Genomic DNA, 14847 nt, shown 5'->3' on the forward strand with positions numbered 1-14847 from the left:
ATTTTTAAAGATTTGACATCAAAGTAGATCAATGCATGTGTTTCTGAGAAAGAAGACAGTTCAACTGTGTATTGCCGGTAATTTTTATTATAAAGTATATAGCGGTAATTCTTATTATATATCTATATTTATCGATGTAATAGTTACTGTTCAATTGTTATGTTGAATGACATTTTTTGCTACACAAAGCGATCAACAGCAGATAAAAGCTATAGTTGGAAAATGTGGTGTTACAACTTTTGCCACACAAAGTCTTTTAAAGCATCTCTTACATCAGTGCCAGTTTCAAATACAATTCTGTCTTCATCTTCATCGTCTGAGTCATCGTCAGAGTCACAGTAATCATCATATAAGTCTCCTCTCTCACTACAGATGTTATGCAAAACGCATGATGCAACAACAGTTTTCGTTAACGTTGATGTTTTCTGCTCAATATTTTTCATAACAATTCGCCACCGTGATTTTAACATGCCAAATGCACGCACCGCCACACATCGTAGGGCGCTGAATTTTTTGTTAAATTTTCTTTGTTCCGGAGTTAAGGGTCCCCCGTCTGGGAATGGTTTCATAAGCCAGCTGGTGAGGGGATATGCGCTGTCTCCAGCGAGAAGAGGGCCGATTTCTACTCCATTGATATCTCTAGTCGGACCAGAAAGAATTTGTTCATTTTGTGCCATATCGTATAGTCCACTTAATCTAAGAACGCGAGCATCATGTATGCTGCCCGGATAGCCAACCGTAGCATGAATAAATTTTAGACTAGAATCAACTATGCCTTGAAGTATAACACTATAATGCTGCTTACGATTATAATAATCTTCGTGATTTCGCGGTGGAGCATTTATCTCTATGTGGCAACCATCTATGGCTCCCACAATTTGAGGTATGCCATAAGTTTCTTCAAACTCGTCAATCTTATTCGAAGAATAGCGCGCTTGAATTCATTGCAGATATATTTCGCTGTAGACTTTCCATATCCAAATTGTAATCCACAGCTTCTATAACTGTTGCCGGTTGCAAGCCGCCGTAATGCTAAACCAACCCTTTCTTCTACGCTAATCGGCGCTCGCATCCGCGTCTGTTGTTTTTGCAGATCTACTCTTACAAGGTCACAAAGGTATTCAAATGTTTCATGAGTGACACGAAAATGTTCCTCCCAAAGAAAATGCAGTGCTGGATTAGCTATTAGAAGGCGAAACCAGTTCTGTGGTCGAGGCCAAACCCAAGCTCTTCTTCTCAGTTGTGGTCTTTGTTGCTGTGAAACTCCTGCCATACACATAAGCAACATCAGACGATTTCTCCAGCTAATTCTAAAGGCTTCCTCCATCAAAGCAAAGCAATACATTAAAGCCCGAAAGACCGCTGTCGCAAGAGTAGAGAAGTAAAAATCAAATTAAGGCATGCTATTCGAACGTTTCGAGGGCGCATGGTGAAAGTTTGAAAGTCTTGCTATTTGCTTTGGCGGGTTTTGCCGCGTAGTTTGATTGACAAGCGATCCCGCAAGTAGCATACTTTACAATTTGGTATGAACGCTTATCTTTAAAAGTAAGCATCGACCGTCTCAAGTTCACTTGAGTTTTTAAGGTACTTAAGGCCTACTTGGGCCTTAGTGTGAACTCGCCTATTAAAATCAAGCTGCCACCTTGAATAGGCTAGCGCTGTACCTGCGATTTAAAGCAAAAGGTGTTGGTGATCCTAGGCCGAGATGAACTTGTATTACTGACTTCTTTCGATGGAGCGTGATCATTGCAAATAATGTTAGCTAAGTGCTGCCAAGCCCTTAACAAATCGTCCTTGTCATCGAAGACTACACCGATGTGAAAAGGCATCGTTTCGCAGGGACCGCGCAGCAAGGTTTCGAGTGGGGGTGTTAAGGAAGAATGCGTGAAGGATTTTTTTTTTTTTGGGCGGGGGAGCTCCCTGAATCGCGCCAACGCCTTTTTCCAGTTTGAAAACCCTTTAGAAATAAAGTAGACTTCCTTACTTCTGGCAGCTCGAAGATTTGATTTTGCATTTTGTTGCATGCAAATGAAACACAACACAGAATCGCTTTGCTCATTATAGTGTAGCCAGGGAAATTCCGAAAACCACTTGGATTGAAATGCGCGATTCTGTTTGCCACAATGCTTTTTTGGAAAGTTGAAATCCGCAGGTTGGAATGGTTCCGTTATATTGATCTCTACAGCTTCGCTGGCTGTCGACTGATCAACTTGTCGTTGGATTGGAAGAGGCTGCGCCTCTTGACTGGATATTGTGGCTTGTACTTCAATAGTGAAGTTGATTGTTTCGCACATTCTTAACCGCCGGATTGAAAGTTCCGTGATGACTAGGGCCCGGTTGTTCGAAAGCCGATTACCTTAATCCAGGATTAGCGTAAACTTTTGTTTCATGTTTTCAACTTTTTTGTTAAAGTTTCTTTTGCTTATTTTTGTTTTTCAAGATCGAAATCTACGAATGTAAATTTTATCTGAATATGAGCGTCGAACAGCATTTGGGAGTAGAGAAATAAACTTCTTGGTTAATTTTTAATCTGGGATTAGCGTTAATCGGCCTTTGAACAACCGGGTCATGAGCTATACACAATTGTGCGGTTTTAAAAGTACTTTCGAGGACAAAATGTTTTTATAAACAGACTTGCAACAAAACTTGCAATTGGAATGCTCGACGAGCCGTGAAGCCTGACATCAAAAGACGGACTTCGCTCTGATCGAGCTAAAATCAGGACGCACAATAACAAGAGAAACATGTTCTTCCAAAAATGAAGGTTGATACTAATAAACAATTTGTTTGAGAATCGCCTTATAAACTAAACCCAGTTATTACTTTGGATCGAAATTGACCAATTACGAAACAACGCGTTTTCCTGAGAGGTCCGCAGAAAAAATAAGCCATTTAAAAGCCGTTTACCTCTGCTAGGTTAGAAGCGAAAAAATATTTACAATTGTAATGACTAATGCTTCATTCTGTCTATTTATCTGCCCGTTTGTCTTTGCCAGTAACTCTCGTCACTTTCGAATTAACGATTTTTTGCTATTTTTCACTCCGTTACTTTTGTTAAATTATTTTTTTGTTTAATTTATTTTTATTCTTGCAAAAAAGTGAGGGGGCTAAAGCCCCCCCAGCCCCTCCCTCTGCGCGGTCCCTGTTTCGACATCGGATCTAACTTTGTCCTCACCCAATCTCTTATAGTCTTTTATTTCTAAGGTTCTTCGGTGGAAGTATTTTGAGCTTCAAGCGTAATGTTACATATATTAAGCCATGATTGGAGAGGCGTAGAAGAAATACGCCCGTGGAATTAACAAGGTGTTTTGTTATGGTCACCAGAAGATCTGACAACGAATCCGATGATAATGTTATTCTTGTGGCCTTTCGTACGATGTTTCACATCTTGGATACCTTTCCCCTTTCCATAACCAGGGCTGCACACTTACTCATTCCAAACTCCACCCTTATGTCTTTGCTTAATACTCGAACAATCTTGACAGGAGTGTCCACTTGTTTGTCATCCTTTCCATGGAGATTTAACCTATAAACTAGTCGTTCTTAATGAGAAGGGGAATGCTCGAGTAGGAGGAGACCTGATCAATGCAGGCAGCCCCAAAGAAGGGAGATTTTGTAAGGCCAAACGCCTTGTAGTAGTTGATGGTGATGGTAGCCATTGACATAACATGCGACTGCCTTCGTTCCAAATTCGACCGACAATGCGAAGAATCTGAAGTGACATGTTTCTCAAACCAGAGAACAACACAGCTTGAGAGCTCTGACAACTTTCAATAATATATTTAAGTCGATTCATAATGATACTTACCGTGAAAACAACAGGAAAATCCAGAGGAAAATCCGCCACTACACAAATCCGCCACAACTCAAAAAAACGAATATTATGGTCTTTTCTGCCACGTGATTAGTCGAGCATTCGTTCGGTGGCGCTCGGTGTCCGACGGCAATCCGAAGACTGTAACTCGACGGCCCGAAGAAATGCCGAGTGTATCTCAGAACCCAATCCGCAAGGCATAGCATTTATAATCGGGCGAACTCAGGCATGCATCTCGAGATTCATTGCGCAAAAGCCCCAAGATGCATTGCAAGATTAGTGTTGCTCTCGCTCGATCAATGAATGAATAACCCGCTTTAATTTAGCCTTCCTTAACACCACCGACAACGGAATAAGGGTCAACACAATTTGCAGCGGCGACGGGCTGTCTCCCTGGAACATTCCTCTCCTACACTTACTGAGCGAAGTGTATTTCCTCCTGATGTCAATTCCACCAGCCACTGATTCATACTTTTTCCAACAACGACAACATATTTTCAGCAGCGCCAAATATTCGTAAACACTTGATGATCCACAAAGGTGGGATCATAGCATTTGTCTTTTTGTTGTCCACCCAAGTCATCTCATCACCTTTTGCAGTTTCATTCACACCCATTCTTTTCATCAGGCAATAAATTCTGTTCCTCCAGGAAGCTAAAGGCCTAAAATTTGTTGCTGTATTCCCTTTCTTCTATCTTTAATGACTAGAACCGTCCAATCTTTAGTAAGGCACTGTAGCATTTGATTAGTAGTAAGCCTGTCCTGAAGTGAACGGCAGTTCTCTCCATTCACGACGTAAGATTCTTCAGCAAAAATCCTTGAGATCCATCTGGCCCGGGAGCTTTCCAGTCAACTATTTTTCTTTAGTTGTTTGGTCAGCCGGCTATTTTTAATTGCAATACTATTCCGTTTCGGCACTCCCGCAACTTACATGGTTCACTGTTTCTCTTAGCCATCAACTTTGGTGTTCTGAGTCATGTGGTTATTACCTCAACTATAAATGTCGGTAATACGATGCTTGAGTTCATAGACCAACCTATTGTAGCTTTGTTAGATGTATCGGTTCGGTCTTTAGATGAATTGAGAAATTTTTTTTCCAACCGCGGTCCCCACAGTGCTTGCATTTGGTGACAAAAATGGCTCCCAAACAGTTCTCTTACACTCATTTCACTAAAATCATTTTAGTTGTATGTGGCCATTAATTTAAAGGGAGTGATACTTTCCCTTCGAAGTCAACGCAAATGAGACTTGGAACTACACGAAGGTTGAAAGGGTATCGAAAGCCAGCCCTGCAAGATTCAAAACACCATCCGTAGACAGTCCCCTGCCCGGACGGACTCAGTTCATATCAAAAGACAGCTGTTCTGTCCAACACAAAGCTACTTTGAAAGAACATTTGAGCAGCACTTGCAATAATATAGGAAAGAAAATCACCTATTCAGCTAACGGTATAATCAGGCAAAGCCATTTTGCTGCCTCCTTGGGTAGTAATCACGTGCACTGTACTGTATGTAACCAAACGTTCTCTGTGCTGTGTTGTTCTTCATGGCTAGCCTGTCTAGGGTTAACATTTAAAGACATCAGCTAAGGAACCTCTTCAATGTGTTCAATTGCTGACCTTCATTTTCAACCCATTTGATGCTAACTTTCTGTTTTTCTATTAAAACATACCCTTAATTTATAAGATTCAATCAAACGATAGTGGATCTTTTTGTATAAAAAAAAAATTCCTACCCAAAAGTAGAACTACGTCACTTCTCCTGTTTGCGAAGGTTTTCTAGCATTTCGCGCCGAGAATAACTTTTAATGGTCAATTTCCCTTCTCAACGTACCAAACTTTTCCAGTACCCTGTGCAATACAGTACAATTTCAGCATTCTAAAAAAAAAACCTCTATGCTTTTCCTGGGACTTGATCAAAAAACAAAAAGCCTTTTATCCGAGTAACCAAGTGTAAGCCAAAGTTTAAGATGGAAATTAACAAGAGGTCTAGACTGATTCTCCTGAATCGAGCCAGTCTACGTTTTTGAAAGAACTTTTTACTGAAATACGGTTAGTCTTTCAAATTTCAGATCTCATGGCCAAGTATGCGTTACTCGTTCAAGAATTCCAGTTTATGATCCTGGTATTCTGCGGATTATAAAAACTAACTGTGACGATGGACTCTAACCAGGTAATTAATCTAGTTAAACGGTTGCGCTTATGTCTTCGCCTTTTGCATTTATCGAAAGCAAAAACCGACATAAAGTTTTTGTTTGTGCATTTGTCTTTTCATCGACGGTAAGCTTGGTCACGCCATGACCAATTTGTGGCTTGTAATTAATAGATCTACAGCACGGTGCAGTCTGCATGAGCTGCGTCCTAGCATGACTTCCTTATCTTGAGAGTGACAACATGAACCATGACAAAATGGTAAGTGCTAAGGTTTTAACACATTTGTTGTTTGTCTTTTTGCTCTTTTTTAGTTATTAACCAGTATTTAGGGTGGTATATTTGTAATGCCAAGTGTCTTTGTAAAGTCAAGTGTCCTTAATTACAGACATTTGTTTAAAATCTCGGCAAAACATCTGACGTGAATTAATTTATCACTTGTCTCCGTAAGGAGAGATATCTAGTCACACGCTCCTTTGCTTGTCGACTTAATTATATCTCAATTATTGACGAATCAGGACAATTACAAGCTTGCTACTTGATCATTCACAGCTTTTCCCGGTCTGCTTTTCAACATGACATTCCTCTACTGAATAAAATTGTGTGTAACACTTTCTCCAGCAAAAAAAAAGAGGAATTTATTTCCCAGAGGAAATAAATGGATTTATGCTGCGTGTGACAGGCTTAGTTGTTTATTTCCCATGATACAGTTGGGGCATTCCTGTCATCCGGGAATTTCTGTAGATCTTATCCAGTGCAGAAACTAGGCGTAGGGCGCCTTTCACTAATTAATTCAAGACAGTTAAGATTATTTTCCCCTCCCCCCAATCTCGTACCCAGAGTCTTGGGGCTTTTTGGCCAGCGGGTGAGCGCCCGGAGAGACTCTGGGATAATCGACTCCATTTTCCTAGAAAACGTGGGTTCCGGTCTTATTACGCATGCTTGAGTTTAAACGGAAACAGAAAAGAGAAAACAGTAAACAGTAGAAATGGTGGGTTGCAAGTGTTCGAGAAACAAGAATTTTAGCCTTACACACAAAGAAACTTGCTGTAAGAGCAAGTGAAGATGAAACCTCTGATACTTTCGGCAAGTGTATTTTTAGCGTTTCAGCGTACATTCCATCGTTCAAAATGCCATCGTGCAAGCAACACGATCGACAAATTTTTGTGGAAACGACACAAATGTCCTCTTCTACTACGATTTGATGTTTCCGTAATTCTGAATGGCTTCGACAAGACCTTATTCCACGGATTTCTCCTCAAAGAGACTGATATAATGTTTTCCCACGGTACTTTTGCAACAGCAACAGTAATCACTTTTTAGCAGCGTGGGAAAATTCCCGTACGGTATAAGGCAAAATTCAAACCTCGTGGTTTTTTATTTTTGTGATTTATATATTTCTGAGGTAGAAAAAAACAAACAGCACTGAAACTAGTTTTAGATTTTGAATCTCCCTCCAAATTCTGGGGCTTCCGAATTACTTACCGACTTCCTGTCGGACTGCCATTGTTACGCAGGCGGCCAATCAAAAAATATAATTCAAGTCGATTATCCCAGAGTCTCTCCGGGCGCTCACCCGCTGACCAAGAAGCCCGAGGACTCTGGGTACGAGATTGCCTCCCCCTCCCTATTCTTAGTTTCTTGTGGATGGCGGGTGTGCCCTCACCTTTGCTGGGATCATTCATATCTTCTATATTTGTGTATTTCTTAGGTTGCCATGCTGATTTTAAATAAACGGGTTAGGCCAACAGGGCTTGGTCAAAATATCCCAAACATATGTGGCACTATTTGTGTCCCAGCAAACATGCAGAGCTCGCACAAAAGCAACGCCTTGCCACCAATATCAGTCTTAGAAATGAAGCATGAAGCATAAAAATCCTGCATTGACTGTAGACTTTATTAATCATGCAATATGTGCTGACAGTGCACGGAGATACTCTCAAGGACCCTGTGACTTATACAGGTTGACGAGTTCTGTTAATTTGGGACCCCAATTTACGATTTTACTGACTTAATTACATGCAAATAGGAGCAGATCAGTTTTTTTTTCTTGATGATGTTATGTTTATACTAACTTTGACTCCAACCACGTCGTTGTGAAACAAGAGCAAGAGAAATTCAATGTAAAGGAGATAGATAAGGACTATTCATAATCGAAAAAAATGTCGTGTAAACGATAATTCCTTGAACAAATCAGGATGCTGACGAACCCAAGAGTAAGGGCCAAATGAGTCTTTATTGGGGACTCTTCATTTGGATAATGCATATGTTACAGGTAAATTTGAAATTCAGGTTGAAATGATTTCAACCTAGGTAAATTTAATTTTAAACTAGGTTGAAATTGAAAGTAGGAAACACCAACAAAAAGTCCATCAATTGTTAGCAAGTACGTGTATATTGGTAAGTAAATCAGTAAGGAGATGTAGTTGGCGTACGTTTTCATGAGTTAGTCTGTAAAAACGCCTTTGGTTGTCATTAAGCCTAAGCACTGAATTTAAATGGTTAGCATTAAGGTTGGGGTTAGGCATACTGTACATGATAACTAATTCTGCTCTTTTTTTATCTTAGAGCAGCAGAAAAACAAAATCTTGTTTAATAAGAATTAACTTCATCTTTAATATTTATTTTTCTGGTTTTTGGAAGGAAAAAGACAATTGACTTTTTAGAGGGTAGATTACTGAATGATGTACTGTTACTTGTACAAATGTAATTCACCCTCCAGTTTCCATCCTTTTCTTTTGATAAATGCTACGTCTTGGCTCGTCAAACTTGTTCTGTCCTTGGGGTTATTTTGCTTGGTTTTGGCTATTTGGGAGCTTTAACTTCACCCAATTTTTGGTAGAATATCCTGAATCAACACAACTTGTGTTAGCCATTTTACGAACCGTGCAGTGCCACGCATTGCACACGAGTAAACGTTTGCATAATTTACTATGACCGAGAAGAGTCTGGGCCCTCTTGCACCGCGAGAAAAGTATTTGTATTTGCTGTGTGGTTAAGCGGTTGGTTGCGGCTAAAGACTCAATGCTAAAGTATGTCAGAGGAGCCCGGTTCAAGACTCGGTAAGTGCAACATTGGAATTGAATGGGTCAAGGTATTGTGGTAGGATACAACCTCGTTCCTAGGGTCTGTCTTCTCTGCCTCCAATGTCCAATGAGTTTTGGGGCATGCCTATACATGTACTTGACTATGCATATATTGGGTATCGGAACCAACCCAAAAAATAAAGGTGTCAATAAGCTCTTTAAAAATTAGGGCGTAAGGTTTATTGAGCGATGATTTCGAAGAAATTAAATAGACGTACAATTCTTAGGGAGTCCTTAAACTGTATTTTAACAAGATATTGTACTTTTTTTGGGTTTTATGTCACTTGCATATTCTTATAGAAGCTGCATTGACAAACATTTTACCTTCCCACAGCCGTTGCCGTTCTTCCTCTGAAAAAAAGAAAAGAAAAATGAAAATAGACAATTAAAAGGCGGAGTTCACAGCTTTCAACACAATTTCTTAATAACTTAATAACAACAGCTAAGGAACCTCTTCAATATGTTCAATTTCTGAGTATCAGTGTCAACTCATTTAGCATTAAAGTCTGCTACGAGCCTAGAAGGCCCATCAGGCCGGCGCTTATCTCAGGTTTATGTAGCATGAAACGACTGGGAGTATTTCTACTCCCCTCTGGATGGGATGCCAGTCCATTGCAGGGTTACCCCCAGCATTAAATTCGCCGGTACCCATTTATGAACCTGGGTGCCTGGGTGGAAAAAGGCACCGTTGTAGTATAGTGTCTTGCCCAAGAACACAACACAATGTGCCCTGCCAGAACACGAACCCAGACCACTCGATCCGGAGCCGAACGCAACAACTCATTCGACGCCAACTGTTTATCATTTTACTTCCCCCGTTCTCGAAGGAACTTCCATTCACAAATACCCTTCGTTTATAAGATTTAAACGATGATAGATCTTTTTGCATAAAGAATTTCCAGCCCAAAAGAAGCACTACAGCAATTTTCCTTTATGATAAATTTGCATGGTAAGCCTCTTTCAGTGGACAATTCTTCGAAAACTAAGAGAGGGGTTTAGTTTAGCTCGATTCGCAGTATTCTGTTTTCCCTACTTGTTAATTTCCATTTTAAACCTTGGCAAACCATTTTGTTTACTCCGATTAACAAAAAAACTGCATTTTCTTTCTTTCATAGTCATAAAATTCCATGAAACTTCGAGACCATTTTTTTTTAATGCTGAAATTGTGAAGTCTAATGAGTGGAAGAGAAGCGCAAAAGTTTGGAACGTGGTCACGATAAGAAGGAATATTGACCATAAGTCATTCACCTCAGACCTAACGGCGTGGTATGTGTTACTCGTTCAAGAATTCCACTTTAGTGTAATTCTGCGGATTATAAAAACAAAGTACAGGTTTTGCGACGATGCAATCTTATCCCCGACCGGCGATCGATCTACCTACTAAGCAGTTGTGCTTATGTCTTCGCGTTTGCTTCTTTTTCTCGGAAACAGAAACTGACATCATTTTTTATTTGTGTATTTCTCTTCTCATCGCCGATACGCTTTATACTAATAACATGACAAACTAGTTGCCTGCAGCCGAATGATCTACAGCAAAGAGTAATCTGCATGTACTGCGCCTTGTTTCGAGAGTAACAGAATGCAGGGTTTCCAATAAGATCATAATAGGCAGCGCATGGCTAAATTCGGCAGCTATTTTTCCTCGAAAATCACCCCAAACCTTGCAAATAACATGAGATACATTCACGCAGAACACGAGTCTTGGGTCAACAAAGTTGGGTGGGCAAACAAAAGAAACGCCTGAATTCTAAGTACTTTCGGCGGCGATTTCTGTTTCACTGTCCATGTCAAAGGTGTTGATCGAGGATCGAGCACACACGCTTTTGAGGCAGCGGTCCAGCAGTCCAGTACTTGGTGTAATTTCCCTGATTTGAATTGTAGCAAGACGACATTCGCGAAAGGTCTAAGCGGTCACGACAGAAGAAATACTCAGCTATATAGAATACAAAGGAACCTTAAGGGGCTATTTCACGCTATTTTAGCCGCTTTCAAAACTCAAAATATGTCCTATTAAAAAAAATAGCGGTTATTAATGTACTTTGACAAAATTTAGCGTTCGGTTAAAATACCCTAATTCGTGCTACAAAGTGCTTCATGAAGAGTTATGAATCCGCAAATATGCAATGACGTACTGGTGCCACTGCGAACTCAACTCTGTTTATAAACCCCGTATGCGTGCCCAATCTCGCTCGATTTGCATGTAGCTCGGCCCTGGTGCCCAAGGTAATTTCCGAAATACTATCCGTGGCTGGCCATCCAATTCTATACCTTCCCATGTATCATTTGGAGTGTCTAGGTGGAGTGTAGACTGAGCTACAGCGCTACTAATTTGGGTGAGTGTTTCTTGAATACTGCCTACAATCACTGTAAGCAAAAAAATTCAAGCCAATTATCACTTTCAGTAGGCAACCAACTATTTAATACCCAGTTCTTGATACAGTTTCCCCGCATACAGAACAGATTAAGCTTCGTCGCTTCCGACAAGTGAGACGATTGATTCTATCACCCCACAGAATTCTGCTGCATTTTCCATTGACTTGTTTCTAGAAAAACTAATTAAACGAAAAGTGACAAAATTTTCAGTTATACAAAGAAAAAAACAGTCAAGGAAGCGTTTTTTAGACATATCCACTGCAATTGGTTTTTTTCTACCATGATGGCTAAAACCATGGGTCCTCGAGAGAGGTTTACTCTGGGTATTGCTAACCATGGTTAAGGTAACTTAACCTTAGTTTGTAAAAAAGCTATTTACACACAAACTAACAACTAAGTTAACAAGAGCACCTCAGCTTTTTTGCATGTGCACGTTTAAAGCAGGAAATTAAGCTTTTTGCTAAGTCAAGGTAAATATCACTTGAAACTTTGAGATTTACCAAAAATCAAGCAAAGTTGTATAATTTTTGATCGTGTCTTCCACAATCATTCTTGGAACAAAAAGCGTAGAGACCGGCGTGAACCTTGCTATCTTGCAAGCAGAGAATTGATATTATTAAGCTCACAGGTCTACTGAAAGAGATTAATCAAATATGAAACTATAGCATTACTCGCCAGGTTAAAGAGTTTCGAAGGAATGTACTCAGAGCTAGTTGACCTATTGTTTTTAAGGGTATTGCTTTTTTTAAGCACTGAGTGCTGGGAGATCGAGAAATCTGCAAGAGGCCGAGGGTGAGTGTGCATGTTTGTAGAATGTGTGATGGATTGTTGACCATATATGGTAGTGCCGATGCCAGCTTTTCTTCAGTCATGGCAAAATATGAATTCATCAGACTGGCTTTCCCCTCATGAGTTAGTACTAAATTACCGTAGTCTCTTTTGAGAGGAGCGATGTTCTTGTGATGCGCTGTTGGATTTAAGTGACTTCCAAAATTTTTGCTTGACTTCTGTGAACAGTTTGGAGAAGTATGCGGCTTTGGCTTGCTTTGGAACCAACATAACCTCATTTCTAGCTTGGTTGTAAGTTTGGGCATTAAAATAAAACTGCCACCTTGAATAGGCTGTACCTGCGATTTAAAGCGAAAGGTGTTGGTGATCCTAGGCCAAGATGAACTTCTATTACTGACTTCTTTCGATGGAGCGTGATCATTGCATAATGTTAATTTAGTGCTGCCAAGCCCTTAACAAATCGTCCTTGTCATCGAAGACTACACCGATGTGAAAAAGCATCGTTTCGACATCGGATCTAACTTTGTCCTCACTCAATCTCTTATAGTCTTTTATTTCTAAGGTTCTTCGGTGGAAGTCTTTTGATCTGCAAGCGTAATGTTACATATATTAAGTCATGATTGGAGATGCGTAGAAGAAATACGCCCGTGGAATTAACAAGGTGTTTGTTATGGTCACCAGAAAATCTGACAAAGAATGCGATGATAATGTTATTCTTGTGGCCTGTCGTACGATGTTTCACACCTTGGATACTTCTCCCCTTTCCATAACCAGGGCTGCGCACTTACTGATTCCAAACTCCACCCTTCTGTCTTTGCTTAATACTCGAACAATTCCATTTGTTTGTCATCCTTTCCATGGAGGTTTAACCTATAAACTAGTCGTTTTCAAACATAAGCGAAATGCTCGAGTAGGAAGAGACCTGATCAATGCAGGCAGCCCCAAAGAGGGGAGATTTTGTAAGACCAAACGCCTTGTATTAGTTGATGGTGATGGTAGCCATTGACATAACATGCGACTGCCGTCGTTCCAAACTCGACCGACAATGCGAAGAATCTGAAGTGACATGTTTCTCAAACCAGAGAACAACACAGCTTGAGAGCTCTGACAACTTTCAATAATATATTTAAGTCGATTCATAATGATACTTACCGTGAAAACAACAGGAAAATCCAGAGGAAAATCCGCCACAACTCAAAGAAACGAATATTATTGTTTTTTCTGCCATGTGATTAGCCGGGCATTCGTCCGGTGGCGCTGGGTGTCCGACGGCAATCTGAAGACTGTAACTCGACGGCCCGAAGAAATGCCGAGTGTACCTCAGAACCCAATCCGCAAGACATAGCAGTTATTATCGGGCGAACTCAGGCTTGCAATCTCGAGATTTATTGCGCGATAGCCCCGAGATGCATTGCAAGATTAGTGTTGCTCTCGCTCGCTGCTCTCGCTCGACCAATGAATAACCCGCTTCAATTTAGCCTTCCTTAACACCACCGAGAACGGAATAAGGGTCAACACAATTAGCAGCGGTGACGGGCTGTCTCCCTGGAACATTCCTCTCCTACACTTACTGAGCTAAGGTACTTCCTCCTGACGTCAATTCCACCAGCCATTGATTCATACTTTTTGCAACAACGACAGCATATTTTTAGCAGCGCCAAATATTCGTAAACATTTGATGATCCACAAAGGTGGGATCATAGCATTTGTCTTTTTGTTGTCCACCCAGGTCATCTCAGGACCTGGTTTTTCTCCTTTTGCAGTTTCATTCACACCCATTCTTTTCATCAGGCAATAAATTCTCTTCCTCCAGGTGTTCATAAAGTCCATCTCCAAGCGGCAGGCAAGTTATGGGCCTAAAATTTGTTGCTGTATTCCTTTGCTCTCTATCTTTAATGACTAGTACTGTCCGATATTTAGCAAGCCACTGTAGCATTTGCTTAGTAGTGAGCCAGTCCTGAAGTGCACTGCAGTTCTCTACATTCACAAAATAAGATTCTTCTTTCAAAACCTTGAAATCCATCTGGCCCAGGGGCATTCCAGTTTAATATCTTTCTTTAGCTGTTTGGTCACCCGGCTATTTTTAATCGGAATACTGTTCCGTTTCGGCACTCCCGCAACATCGTTTTTTGTTTCTCTTAGCCATTCAACTTTGGTGTTCTGAGTCATGTGGTTATTACCTCAACTATAAATGTCGGTAATACGATGCTTGAGTTCGTAGACCAACCTAGCTTTGTTAGTTCACTCGGTTCAGTCTTCACATAAATTGAAGAATTTTTTTCCAACCGCGGTCCCCACAGTGCTTGCATTTGGTGACAAAAATGGCTCCCAAACAGATTTGTCTTACACTCATTTCACTAAAATCATTTTAGTTGTATGCGGCCATTAATTTACGTGAGTGATACTTTCCCTTCCAAGTCAACGCAAATGAGACTTGGAACTCCACGAAGGGTCAAAGGGTACTGATCGAAAGCCAGCAAAACACCAGCCGTAGACAGTCCCCTACCCGGACGGACTCAGTTCACATCAAAACACAGCTGTTATGTCCAACACAAAGCTACTTTGAAAGAACCTTTGAGCAGCACTTGCTATAATATAGGAAAGGCGGAAAATCACCTATTCAGATAACGGTATAA

At 40.6% G+C, this 14847-nt stretch overlaps 1 protein-coding gene across 1 annotated transcript; it reads right to left on the minus strand.

Annotated features, from left to right (window-relative positions):
* Positions 1-230: 230 nt before the first annotated feature.
* Positions 231-14041, minus strand: LOC138056060 (uncharacterized). The gene is made up of 3 exons (XM_068901906.1): positions 13835-14041; positions 9374-9400; positions 231-914 (listed from the first exon to the last, which is right to left on the minus strand). Exons 1-3 carry the CDS (start codon positions 14039-14041, stop codon positions 231-233), a joined length of 918 nt encoding a protein of 305 aa, XP_068758007.1.
* Positions 14042-14847: the final 806 nt, after the last annotated feature.

Source organism: Montipora capricornis, chromosome 7 (assembly GCF_036669925.1).
Source record: "Montipora capricornis isolate CH-2021 chromosome 7, ASM3666992v2, whole genome shotgun sequence".
Taxonomy (NCBI): domain Eukaryota; kingdom Metazoa; phylum Cnidaria; class Anthozoa; order Scleractinia; family Acroporidae; genus Montipora; species Montipora capricornis.